The sequence below is a fragment of the Coregonus lavaretus genome (assembly GCF_964263955.1).
Source record: "Coregonus lavaretus genome assembly, chromosome: 34".
NCBI classification, from domain to species: Eukaryota; Metazoa; Chordata; class Actinopteri; order Salmoniformes; family Salmonidae; genus Coregonus; species Coregonus lavaretus.
Genome location: NC_140021.1, coordinates 11,999,349 through 12,013,825, shown reverse-complemented (window position 1 = coordinate 12,013,825; position 14,477 = coordinate 11,999,349). Strand labels below are relative to the sequence as shown.

Sequence of the window (14,477 nt, the reverse complement as noted above, 5' to 3'; positions counted from 1 at the left end):
CCATTAGCTGCTGCCAAGCACTCTGTTCCGCCACCTCTGGTCTCTGCCCTCCCACCCCTACCGGAGGGCAGTTCCCGCTCAACCCAGTCAAAGCTCTTCTCTGTCCTGGAACCCCAATGGTGGAACAAGCTTCGCCCTATAGTCAGGACAGCAGAGTCTGACTATAAAACGAAAACATCTGAAACCCTACTTTGAAGAGTATCTTAACCCTCCCGTTGTCCTAGGGTCAAAATGACCCGCCACTGTGTTGAACCAACTTTCTTTAATTTTTATATTTTTTGGATCATTTGTGAGAAGGAGGCAGTGATACTTTCTTTAAAGTCTTCAAGGAGTGTCTGCATTCCAAGGCATATCGTTATTTAGGTGCCATGTGGTCTCACACTTTCCCATACATTTTCCCAAATCATGTTCCCCGTTGTTTTGTTGTAGCATTCATACTTCTGCTCATAATCTATTCGATATTTCTCTGGTGTTTCCATTTTTCTTGGTTCTATTCTGACATCAAATTTTTTACACCACTCCCCCCATCCTGTTTGATTATAGTATTTGTGATGGTCAGGACTTCCTAAGAAGGATAAGCATTCTGCAGGGCAATAGGGTCTTTCTGATCTTTTGAGAAGACAGAAGTTTCGTTTAAAGTCAGCACAGTCCCTGTGGCTATGTGGACTTGGTATTACCATCAGTTCCTTTAATGGGGAGGGGGAGGATACTAGACAATCCATTTTCTTATTAATTACTTTAGCTGAAAACTGTGCCCATCTGTACCAATCATTTTGTAATGCTCCCTCCCATAGTCTCCTTAGTTTTGTTGGTGCTTTCATTATTTCCGGTATTACTGCTGGGGCTGAGCTAGATTGTTTATTTTCCTGGTTTCCCCAATTAGTCAAAGATTCCCATACATTTAGAAAGAACCCAGTTGATTCTGTTGTTTCTAATTCTGTCTTTATTGGTTTAGTTGTTACAATAATTGACGGTCCTTGGGTGATTGCCATGGTTGCATTATCTGTCCCTATTTTTATTTCCTGTCTAGGCTGACGTGTGGAATTAGGAGTAATATCAATCGTTGTTATATTGTTCCCTTCTGACCATTTAGTGCTGACTATTTCCAAAACATATTTTGCATCATTCTCTTGTGTCAACTCCTCTAAGGTAATTTCCCAAGGAATGTTTCCCTTGTCAATTTCTATTTTACAGCCATATTCATCCCAGATTGCTTCTCCCATTGTTTGATGATTAGCCCACCCACAAAGTGATAGTTCTGGCAGAGGTTTGATCCTCCGTATTGAAAAGGATCTTTGAGTTTCTGTAGCTGTCATTTCTTGGGCTGGAATAAAAATACTAGTTTGAGCTGTTTCCAATGGTACCTGCTTTTTTATTCTATTTTTTATTCTAGCTTCAGGGGCCAATTCCTTAAGTACTGGTGAGATCATAAGATGTTTGGCTTGTTTTATATCCACTACTTTTACATATCTATTCCCTACAAGTTGTCCATTTTTATTTATTTTTGGCTTAACTTCCACACAATGATTATTTAGGCATTTTATTGTAAACAGTGCATATCCTTCTATCTGACATCTACCTAGTCTAGGCCAGCCTGTGTACAATATTTGGTCTCTGTTCACAACAGATACTCTTCCTGGCTCAGTAAGGCTAGCTCTAGAATACTGTATAGTTGTGGGCAGACTCACTACCATCTTTCCTAGGTTAACTGCTCTTAGTGTCAGAGCAAATCCACAGCTCTTCAGTTGTTGGGGACCATAATAGGGCAGAGAAGTCAATCGTAGGGAAGTCACCTTCCTCAATGGCAGGGAGTCACTTTCTTCAATGGCGGGGAAGTCACTCTCCCCTCCATCTCTTGTTGTCCCTCCATTGCCTGGGTGTTCGCTTGTGCTTGGGGCATCTGCCATAGCAGGTATCCTATCAGCAGTATTCCCCACCTCATCAGGCCCCATCTCCTGACTCTCCGGATTCTCAGGAGGGAGTGCCTGCTGGCCTTCGATGTTGGTGGTAAGGCTCGTGCTTGCTTCTTCTTCTTCTTGGACTCCGCCTGGTGCCTCGACATCCTCAGCTTCCTCATGGCTCGCCGGTGGCAGGCCGGTTCCCTTCGAGACCCTGGTGCAGTGATTCAGATGGTACCACGTTGTACTTCCTTCCACCTGTATCGCCGTGGGTGTCGCTCGGATCACCGTGTATGGTCCTTCTCTCCTGGGCTCGTTCCACTTTCTGCGAAACACTCGGATGTAAACTTGGTCTCCTGGAATCACCGGTCCTGGCTCCTCTGGGTTCCAGGTTCCGGTTCTCACCTTTTTTCCTGGAGATAGATCACTTTATGTATAGCAGTTAGTTGTCTTACATATGCTTTAAGCTCCATCTCTAATTGTTCCAATGAGGGTCCTTTGTAGGGCCCTCTCAGAACTGGCACTGGCATGGGTCGACCCGTAAACATTTCATGTGTGCGTATTTCTGTTAGTTTGCATGTGATAGCTCATTAAAGCTAGTGGCAGTGCATCCACCCAATTGAGTTTTGCACTGGTACAAATTTTATTCAGTTTAGCCTTGAGGGTTCCATTTATTCTCTCAACCATTCCTTGCGACTGCGGGTGATATACACACCCCAGTCTTTGCTTAATCTTTAACTGCTGTAGTACTTGTTTCACCGTTTTCTGAATAAATGCTGATCCATTGTCTGAACTGATTTCTGTCGGTATTCCAAATCTAGGTATTACTTCTCTGGTTAGAAATTTGATTAGTGTCCCTGATCCTAGGTCTACTGATGGTACCGCCTCTACGCATCTGCTAAATCTGTCTATGATCACTAGCATGTATCTTTTGCCATTCACCTTTTTTATCATATCTCCATAGTCCATGACTAGGTGTCGAAATGGTCCCTCTGGGACTGGTCTGTGACCTATGGGCGTAGTTATTCCTTTTCGTACATTGTTTTGTGCACACACCTGACATTTTGTTAACACCTCATCTTCCGTTGCCTGCAGATATGGTGACCAATATCCTTGTTTTTTTATTTTAATTTTCACTTCCCCCCTTGCACAATGGTCAAAACCATGCGCATCAGTTATCAGTAGATAGAGCAACATAGTGGGTGCTACTATGGTTCCTTCATGAGACCTCCATAATCCTGTCGCATCTTTGGTGGCCCCTCTTTGGTGCCTCATTGTTTGTTCATAAGGTCCTGCCCTTTCCTGCATCCTAATTATGTCATCTGGTTGCGGTATAGATTCAATAATGACCATTGGTGCCGTTAACACTGGGATGGTGCATTTAGATGCCTTCTTGGCAGCTTCATCAGCCGCATTGTTTCCTTTGATTATAAGTCCATTTCCTTTCTTATGCGCCTGACACTTTATTATCGCCAATTTTGTGGGGTACATTAACGCCGTCATTAATTTTACAATCTGCTCGTGGTGTTGTATGGGTGTACCATCACTTTTCCTAAACCCTCGTTGTTTCCAGACTGCCCCAAACAAATGACATACCCCATGAGCATATGTTGAATCAGTATAGATGTTAACTGTCTTTCTTTTTCCTAGGATACAGGCCGCGGTGAGTGCTTTTAGTTCGGCTAACTGGGCTGAGCATGGCTGTGGACAGTATTCTGCTATAACTTCTTTAAACTCCTTTCCTTGTTTTTGTACTACTGCATAGCCTGCATGATTTCCCATATGATCTTTATAACAGGACCCATCCACAAAATATTATTCTATGTACCCTTCCCCCACATTAAGCAACGGCGTTGACTAGGTCTGGTCTAAGTCTGGTAAACGTCAAGGAGTCTGCTACACAATCATGTGCCTGTCCCTCAAATTCCAAAGGAATTCTCTCAGCCGGATTTACTGTACTGTATCGTTTAATGGAAACATCTGGATATGTCAGTAGAGTCATGTATTCTAAAGTTCTGGCATTGGTAAGAACAAACTTTCCTTTCTCTATCAGTTCCACTATTTTATGGTGTGTGTGTGTATTGTTACTGGATATCCCATGGTGATGGTGGATGCCTTGTCATATGCATATTGTAACGCAGCTAAGCCTTGATAGCAGGGTGGGTATCCCTGGGCAAAAGAGTCCAATTTAGTACTATAATACGCAATGGGCTGTTTTCACTTCCACTGCATGTTTCTTGCATAAGTACCGCCATCGCATACCTATCACATCTGTTTGCCACATACAACAAGAATGGTTTTGTATAATCTGGGGCTGCTAGAGCCGGAGCAGATTGCATCTCTTTTTTCATTGTTACAAATGCAATTAGGGCATCACTGTTCCATTCAAGACTTGCTCTAAGGTCTAGCTGTCCTGCTTCTTTCATGATTTCTCGCAGAGGAGCTGTTTTAACCGCATACTCCTCTATCCAGTCTGAGTTGAATCCAGTCATCCCTAAGAACGTCATCATCTGAGCAACTGTTTGAGGAAGCGGCGCTTTGCTAATTCCTTCTAGTTGTCCTGGCGCTATTGCCTTTGTTCCATGCACAATTGTTGGTCCTAGGTATTCAACTTGGGATTGGCATTGTGTCCTCCTTCTGCCAATCGCTTTAAAACCTTCATAGAATCAGCATGGCATTGTTCCAAGGAGGGGGCACAGATCAACAGATCATCCACATACTGAATCAATGTTCCTTCAAGTATCAGATCTTCTAGGTCTGCTCTTAGCACCTGATTGAACACATGAGGAGAGTGCTTAAATCCCTGTGGAGTGCAGGTATATGTGTACTGTTTACCTTTGTACGTAAATGCAAACAAATGTCTGCATTCTTCCGCCAGGGGCACACTAAGAAATGCTCCACATAGATCAATTACTGTAAAATACTTGGCTTCTGGGGGAACGTTGGTCAGTAGCGTGTGAGGGTTTGGAACTTCAGCAGGCCAGTCTTGTACTATTTAATTTAAGGCCCTTAAATCATGGACTAGCCTCCACTTCTTCCCATCTGCTTTAAGAACCGGCAACAAAGGTGTGTTACAACAACTTTGTGTTTCTATCAGCACTCCTGCTTTTATCAGTCCCTCGATTGTCATGCTGATACCCTCCTCTGCTTCAGGTTTCATATGGTATTGAGCCTTCCAAGGGGGCTTGGCATCTGGTTTTGTCTTGACACATACTTGCTGATTTTACCAATCCAACATCCGTATCATGTTGTGACCAAACCTCATGTGGTATGTTTCTCTCCATTTCCTGTTTTTGCTGGTTCTCTGGTTCTGTTGTTTCCCCTAGCTGTATTAGCTGTTGGGCTGAAACTTCCACCTCCCTTGGGTCTCCAGTTATTACTGTGGTAGTTAATATCTTAATGAGAGCTTTATCTTTTGAGTGATAAATCAGCGGGTTTTCTGTTTTGTTCCATTGACTTGTTTTTGCTCGCTTCATCATGGGGCCCAAATCCTTGGCTTCCATTCCCTTGTTTACTAGTAAAGTAATGTGTGGGGCAGCACCAGAAACATTATACCATTATGCCACAAAGTCTGAGCCGTCCCTGTCTGTTACCTCCATTGCTGCTCCCTGTTTTCCTATGACTATGTACTGGGACATAATTGGTACTGATTTCCCATTTGTGTTTAACATCCATAGCTGTTCTAAAAGATCATCACGATAGGGATCGTTTTGCATTGTGCAATGATATTCAGATTTTCCCCTATCTGCTTCTGGTATCTGAGCCTGAATAAACCTACCCCACTTCTTGACTGTCTTATCTACTTCTGTCTCAATGCCCCCTAACCAATATACATTTGCTGTATCCTGTGTCATGACCATTTGTAAGTTTAACCCTGCTTTATCTATAATTACCCCTTCAGAGGAACACCGAATTTGTATACCCATTTTGATTAGGGCATCTCTTCCTAATAAATTGACAGGGGTGTGTTCTGATACGAGTATAGGGAGGGTTGCGGATTTGTAATCCGCTGTCAGGCGAACTGGAGCTGTCATTGGAATTAACTGCATTTGTCCCGAGAATCCTACAGGTTTGGCGTATTTGCCAGACATGGGGAGGTGAGAGGCATAATTTGGACTTACACAAGTGTAAGTGGCTCCAGTATCTATCATCATGGGTGTGCCTCTGTTTTCTATTTGAACCTGCAGCATAGGTTATTGATCAGGTCGCGTAGTTAACACTGGAAACTGACCCTCCCCTGTAGGATTCTCTGGGCACCCCTAGTACCCCTGATTAGGCCCCGCCCATGGGTTCACAGGACCTTGGAATTGTTTCTGATTTTGTTGCCAGCCGCCAGTTTGTTTCCAATTACTTTGATTTCTGTTCCCCTGGTGTTTGTGGGGCAGTTTCGTCTGGTATGCCCTAGCTGTTGGCATCCCCAGCAGATTCCAGGTGGCCCTTGTGGGCCCCGGTTTCCTCCTTTTTGATTGTTTTGCAGAGGTTTTTGTTGTCTATTGTTCCATTGCTGGGGTTGTTGTGCATACACATTCACTACTGGGGGTGTGGGTTGCACTTGAGCCTGTGGCGCGGGAAGCAGATGTGGCCCTCCGGAGGAGACTGCAGCCACCATTCCTGTCTCAGTCATAGGTGCTGTTACTGGAGCCTGGATTTTCTTCTTCCCTCTGTTTGTCAGTTCTTCCAGTTGGAGTTGAGTCAGTTTCTCTGAATGTCTGTCCCCTGTTCTGTGAGTCTCTGTTCATCCTTTCTGTGTTTTTCTACTGCATGTATCACATGGTCACATAATTATTTGTGTGAATTTGAGGTTAGTCCTACCACATCCTCCAGCCTGCTTTTTACTGGCTGGGGCATGGCCTCTATCACTGAGTTTCGGAACAGAGTTGTCATTAGTGGGTCCCCTTCTGGGTCTCGTTCTGTTTCCAGTCTCCATCGTTTCATCTGTTCATGTAGATAGGCAGCTGGATTCTCCGTTTCCCCCAGTGTCCCTCCTTTTAGTGACTTGGGGTCAATTCTCGCAGAATATTCCAGTCTCAGTGCTCGCCAGACTTCAGGGCGATGTGAGTGAAATTCCATTCCGTCTCCTTGCGGGTCTGTCACTTCTCTCCTCAGGTCACTGTTCCCCAGTATATCCTCCATTTTTGCCTTTCCTACCACCCTTGCCAACAGTGCCTTCAGATCCCCCACAGCCAGCAGTTTCCCCATGGTTTGTTCCTCAAAGGTCCTTATCCATTTCCCTGCCCCATCATGCAAATCTGGCAGACGTGCAACCAATCCTTCCAGGTCCTGCGATCCCCATGGAACATAATGTGCCTGGGTACCTTTTATTAAAATTGGATATTGCCCTTCATATTTTTCAGGTTTTTTCAGTGTTCTCCTAGTCCGCAGTCTTTCATCCCTTACTTCTTGGTCGCAGGCTCCCCTCCATTTTCAGCCGCTGCTCCTTCCTCCTCCTCCTCTAGTTCCCTGTCAGTCTGTTGTCTAACCCAGCTCTGTTCTCTCTTCCTTTCTTCCTTTTTCCTCCATCGTCTTCTTTTGTCATCTTCATTCTTCCCAAGGCCTCCCTTAGTTCTCCATAGCAGTCCAATCTGTTTGACTTTGTTTCTGCCCTTTGTTTGATTCTTCCTGCTTCTTTCGCTTCCTTTTCTCTCCTTCGGGAAGATGTAAAATAGTTATTTTTTCTTTCATTTCTATTTCTTCTTTTATTCATGTTTATGGTCTGTGTTTTTGAACTCCCCAATGTCCGTCCCAAGTTCAACCCCCTTTTTTATTTTTTATTTTTTATTATAATTTTAAATATTATATTTATTTATTCATTTATTTTTGATCTATTTTAATATTCGTCCTATTTCTCTTCCCTAAATCCTGTTTATAGCTGTACTTGCTTTTCTCTTATTGTTGATCTGTTTGTGCCTTTGATTATTTTAACCAGAACTTATTTATTGGTTATTTCTTATATCTCCTGATGTCCACTTTTCTCTCGTGTGGAACACCTCATGAATCTTCCCCTTGTGTATTTCTCCTATTTCCCAACCACTGAATATCTAGTTATCATAAATATATGTTAGGTTTTTCTCTTATCTTTTCTGATGTCCACTTTTCTTTTGTGTGGAACACCTCATGAATCTTTCCTTTGAGTATTTCTCCTATTTCCCAACCACTGAATATCTAGTTATCATAAATATATGTTCGGTTTTTCTCTTATCTTTCCTGATGTCCACTTTTCTTTTGTGTGGAACACCTCATGAATCTTTCCTTTGCAAGTGTTTTTCTTAACTTCAAACCACTTAACTGTATGTGTGTTTCTACCCCTAGTACTTTAATGGGCTTTCACACACCGTTCACTCTTCCTCTCTTAGTGTGAGACCGGGTGCATCCTCTCTACCAGGTTACACTTAAGCAACGGCCCAGAAGAGGTGCGCCAACCTTTCCCCACCAAAGACAGAAACTTTCACACTTTTTTTATTAGTAACAAAACAAAACAAAAATCACACATGCATTCACACTTTTCCCCCTGGTGCAGACCGGGTGCGTCCTCTCTACCATGTTACACTTAAGCAACGGCCCAGAAGAGGTGCGCCAACCTTTCCTCACCAGAGCAGAATTATTTTCACACTCACTTGCACTCTCACTCTTCCATACACTTGCCTAAGCTACGTGCAAATTCAACCCCCTTCCTGATTCACTTCTTCGACACAAGAAAAACGGTTTTATACAGGGTTTTTGCCCACCTATGCAGCCCTCTAAGTTATTCACTTCCTCGACCCGCCTAGAGCGGTATTCGCAGGACTTATTATTTATTTTCTGATCGCCCAAACCAATGGACAGCCACTCTCGCTGAAACGACCCAGGCAGAATGATCAGCAGGATGAATCAAATGAATCGATCGAATTTGAACAAATGCAACCCGAGCGAGACAGATAAAACACCCAACCCGACCACAACTGAATGAACCACAATAACCCAAGCAAACCACCCACCTGCCCGGACCGAGCAGATCTACTTAAACTATTTTATATGTATTGCAACCCTCGAGGCTTTTTAACCCTTTGTCATTTAGCATCCATTTCGAATTCAAAAGCTCCCAGTTTCTGGTTTTCTAGATATTACATTTGGAGAGACCTACTTGGTGTACTGCAGGTGAGGCCAGGCCCCGGAGCGAACCACACAAACTTTATACTATTAAGTAAGAACTTTAGCTTACCATTATTTAGTGGCCACTTTGTTTGTGTAGCTCGTCCAAACCATTCACAGCTGCAGGTGTTCACCGTCTCTGGTCCCTGTTTGTCACTCCTGGGCTAGCTCGCCATTTATGTGGTATAAATATTTAACTCAAAAGTATCTCTAAAAAACTGGAGCTTGTGAATTCAGAATATACTTTATTTAAAGCGAAACAAAGCCGAGCTGGTCCATGGAGCAACTGCTTGCCCTGACCCGGAGCTTTCCTTTTATACAGACACAAGTCATGCTTATACAACCTACACAGTTACTACATTATATGTACATTATTAACATCCTTCGGTGTCACATGTTGTTTTACTCACGAGGGCTACGTGCGCTTCTCTAAATGGGGCCTCTGTCACTTATTTCATTATATTGGTGGCGTGACTCAAGAAATTATATACATATGTACGTTAAAGAACAATCACACTCTGTATTGACTATATTCACTATCCAGGCATGCATCTGGAGTACAAAGTATCAATCATGTTCATTCTGTTTTACCCTTATCCTTTCATAACACATTATAAAACATATCAATTAATACTTAAACATGGTTTAAACATGTCATGGCCATTACCCATTCTCAACCACATACATTTAAGCCAATCCCAAAAAGCATCCTCCCAGGACCCTGAGCCGCTATGGTTTTTCCTTGTGACTATGTGTATGTGGCCATGTGTCAGGTCATAAGCACGAACAAGTGATAACACTAGTTCCATTGTAACTCCAATCTCCACACAGCCACAACGAGAAGTTGTATCTCCATCTCATGTCATTGACATACACAGACCAGCTGCGGGGAGTTAGAGGGAACCATTCTTATCAGAAGCACAGCATTTGCACTAAAGAAATGTATCTGCTCTGTTTTAACCATTTAATTGGTTCTTAATCCATAAGCATTTAAGGCATATAGGCGTTTCATTCTACAACATATGTACTAGAAAATCATCCATACTTACTTGGATACCGGATCCCCACAATTCACAATCTTCCACACCAAATAGCCTGATGCCACAGGGCTCTTCTCGCAGGCTCTATTTCCCTACGTGGCACCATGTTTTGTACATTGAACAACACAGCAGCTTTTCGGCATGTTTTGTTATTTATGTATAACAAAAAATCAACGACGAAGTCGGCTCTTTTATAATGGGGGTCAATAGGAAATTATTTTTGTTTTCCCCAATTTGTGTGCATGGTCGAGGGTAATTCCTACTTATGACATGAAAACCGACATGGAGTATGGCGACAGCCATTTTAGGTTCTAGATAGCACCTTTTTTGGATCCTAACTCACTGTGATTTCCAGTAATAGAACTATAAGAGGAGAGGAAAGCCTGAAACTGTCACGATCGTCGTAATGAGTGGACCAAGGCGCAGCGTGAAATGCGTACATCTTTTAATGCGTACTTTGCACAATACAACAAAACAACAAAACGAAACGTGAAGTCCTCGGTCATAAACACAAACCTACACGGAACAAGATCCCACAAAAGACAAGTGCACAACAGGCTGCCTAAGTATGGTTCCCAATCAGAGACAACGAGCCACAGCTGTCTCTAATTGGGAACCACCCCGGCCAACATAGAAACACATAAACTAGAACAAGAACATAGAAAACGAAACATAGAACCTAACACCCAGAAACTAACACATAGAAACTAACACCCTGGCTCAACATATAAAAGTCCCCAGAGCCAGGGCATGACAGAAACACCAGTTAAATTACAAGACAGCATCTTCTGATAAACACACAACAGACACATTCTCTCTCTGCCGCTCTCTCACCCTCTCTCTTTTTCCCTCTCCCTTTCCAGTATGCTCCCAGAGAGGGATTGGTCTCATGACAACAATTGTTCTAATTACCTGCCTTATGCTGGGTGCACTCTCAGTGATGACACACTCACACTGTCTTCCTGAGTGAAGCAGCAACTTCGGGAAGTATATTCTGCGGACGGCTCATAATAATGGCTGGAATGGAGTGTATGGAATGGTATCAAGCACAGGGAAACGATGTGTTTGATACCGTTCCATTAATTCCATTCCAACCATTACTTTGAGCCCATCCTCCCCAATTAAGGTGCCACCAGCCGGCTGTGAAGTAATGTGACATAATTGGGTGCCTCTATAAACTCATGAGATAACGTTTGTAAATAGCATGCTGGTAAGAACTGATTCTGAACTGTTAAATATTCAAATAAATGTTGAAATATTATAACAATCTAAAACATGATTCATACTGGGAACATTTGAATGCCATGTAAAGTGACTGTGTGACATGTCATGGGATGACATTTACCTGGAATTCCTTTGTCAATGAAGCAAATGTCAATGTAAAAAAATATTGAAATGACTAGTAGCCTAGCCTACAGTGTACATCTACAGTGTAACATTATGTTTTTGACTGTGTTTTGCCCTGTTTTTTTTCCACCCGTATTTGAACTGTGTTTTTCGTGACCTTTAGGAGCAAAGCTTTCTATTTAAATCGCACTGGCAGGTTTGAGATGTTGTTTTTAATGTAGGAGGAAGGTAATAGGGCTGTTGAGACGTGTATGTTTTGCATCCTGAGAGTTGGGCACAGTTCCCATAGAGACAGACACACACACACACACACACACACACACACACTCACACACACTTTGTTTGATCACACACACATAACACGCACACACACTTACATACAATCAGGTGGTATGTAGACTGCCTGCAGAGTTCTACAGGTCAGATGGCGTGTCCAGGGACAATTACATTGGTAACATGCTTTTTAATAACAATAAGGCTCCTCGGGGGTTTGCGGTATATGGCCACTATACCACGGCTAAGGGCTGTGTCCAGGCACTCCGTTTTGCGTCATGCATAAGAACAGCCCTTAGCCGTGGTATATTGGCCATGTACCACACCCCCTCGGGCCTTATTGCTTAAATATAAACTATAATATAATATATTATACTGTACACTGACTACTACTGTTGGTCTTATAATCTTACCATCAAACATACAGTATTACTACCTACAGATGTAGGATCTTAATTTGATAACTATTTTGTTGCTGAGAATTTTCATATCCACCTTCAAATTTCAGACTTGATTTGCCGTAATGAAAAATGTATCTTACCCTTACAAAAATGTCCATTAATTATAATCCACATAATAATTTTAATTTCCTGTTGCTGCAGGATTATTTTCCTGCTGTAGCAAACTGGCTCAAAGTAAGATCCTACAGCTGTACATCTAAGTTCTACTATCGATCACATTATTTTATATTTAGAGACTTTACAGACTGTAGTTGAAGATCGGTTAGTTTATAATGTGGTTTGATTGATTTAATATCTAGCTATGTAACGATGGTGACGGTTGCTTCATGGGATGAATAGAATGCTGACAGCATGAGTCAGTTCTCTGGCATCAAACTGAAGACATGTGTGGTTGTGACGAGGGTATTTGGGGAGGGCTGTGTGTGTGTGTGTATTGGGTGGGACACGTGAACTTATAACAGGATCCTGCTGCTTCATTCCTGCCGTGAGCTTTAGACTCTTCTGGACCCCGAGACAGGACCCCTTCTGGAACGACACACACAGGTAAAAATAACCAGACTCTTCTCACTACAACCCGGTACACAGATGTTTGAATCTGTTGTATATACTGGTGTTGTTGTTTTGACTCTGATATACATTCTGATTAATATGTACAGTTTAGAGTTAGTAGTTTAGAGGGGTTTTCAGTGGACTCTAGGCTATGTGTATAATATATGTGTTTACAATGTCCTCTAAGGCAGTTTACAGTGTTCATTGAGGACCTAGTAGCTGAGAAATGTAACTGTTGTTTATGATTGTATTTTTTCATTTTGCGGATTTATGCATGTGGAGTTTTAAATGTGTATATTGTATCTCAATGTGTATTGTGTACACAGGACTCTCAGTCTCAGTGTTGACTCCCTGTTAAAATAAAGGTTAAAACAATGATTATAATGTGTTTGTGTTTTCAGAAGTCAGGATGAAGTTGCTGGTTCAGTTTAGTATTCTCTTCCTCTGCCTCATCGCCTGTAAGCTCACTGGTGAGTCTCTCTGCCTCCATTAAAATGAGTCTACACATAGTAGTCTCTATCTCAGCAGTGTTTCCTTAAACTCTTACTACTAATCAGCAACCTCTGGGATACCCTCAGTGATGTTAAGCATTTTATGCCAAATCTATTAGTAAATAGTGCTATATGTGTAATCCATATTGTGTGTCATTGTATGTAGTTAATCTATATTAAAGTGCTATAATATGTACACAGCATAGAAGAGTTGGGAGAAAACTATGACTTAGTGGTGTATTCAGCAATGACCGCTTACTGCATCCATAAGGAGAGGTCTGTTTTGAGTACTGCATGTGGACAAAGAGCACTGTGTGTGTGTGTGTGTGTGTGTGTGTGTGTGTGTGTGTGTGTGTGTGTGTGTGTGTGTGTGTGTGTGTGTGTGTGTGTGTGTAAGCCCAGTGAGGAATAATATTTGAGGAGGAAGGAAGAAAGTTTCTTCAGGTATCACAGAGTCCTCAGGGAGGGGCTCATTTTTCCGAACTCTCAATCCCGTCTTTGTGTGTGGAATATGTGAAATGCTCCAAAATGCTAAACTTCTCTCTCTCCGTCTCTCCCCCTCTCCCGCTTACAGATGCTAGAGCCTTCACCCCTGAAGGAGGTAAAATAGATACACACACACACACACACACACACACACACACACACACACAGACCTTCTGTAGCATGTACTGATAGGCTCTACATGATTATTATATTATGTAGACTTCCTTGGGGTTGTCAGTCAGTGAGTGATGTTATTTGTTTCTGTCTGTGTCTGTAGTTCCATACGACGAGCCCCCGGCAGTCCCCTACTGGCCTTACACCACCTCAGACTTCTGGCACTACGTAGAGTACTTCAGGTCTATTGGAGCCTACAACCACATCAACGAAATGGCCCGGGCCTTCTATGCTCACCAACACCTGGGAGACACACTGGGATATGAGACCAACGAGGGACATGAACACTGAGGAGAGAGAGGAGAGAGAGGAGAGAGAGGAGAAAGAGGGGGGAGGGAGGGTAGAGGGAGAATGAGATAGAGGAGGGAGGAGGAGAGAAGGTGGGGAGAGGGGCAGGAAGGGAGAAAAGAGGGGGAGAGTATAAGGAGAGTGGGTAGGGAGGAAAAGAGGGCTCCTTAAGGATAAGTAATATTGTCAGTTGAAATGCATAAAAAAATATGAGGTTATATAAATATGTATTTGAACCGATCATTAAATATATTAATACATCTCACACACGACAAAAAACATATTAATTCCAAACACTGCTATAATATAAAAAGTTATATCAATGTAATGTGCAATATTAAT

General features: G+C 42.6%; 1 protein-coding gene across 1 annotated transcript; it reads left to right on the top strand.

Annotated features, from left to right (window-relative positions):
- The first annotated feature begins 12,643 nt into the window (after positions 1-12,643).
- On the top strand, positions 12,644-14,163 carry otos (otospiralin). Its single transcript, XM_084152214.1, has 4 exons — positions 12,644-12,690; positions 13,098-13,166; positions 13,762-13,788; positions 13,951-14,163. The coding sequence occupies exons 2-4, from the start codon at positions 13,106-13,108 to the stop codon at positions 14,136-14,138; spliced, it is 276 nt and encodes a 91-aa protein (XP_084008340.1). The 5' UTR covers positions 12,644-12,690; positions 13,098-13,105; the 3' UTR covers positions 14,139-14,163.
- The last annotated feature ends 314 nt before the right edge of the window (positions 14,164-14,477 follow it).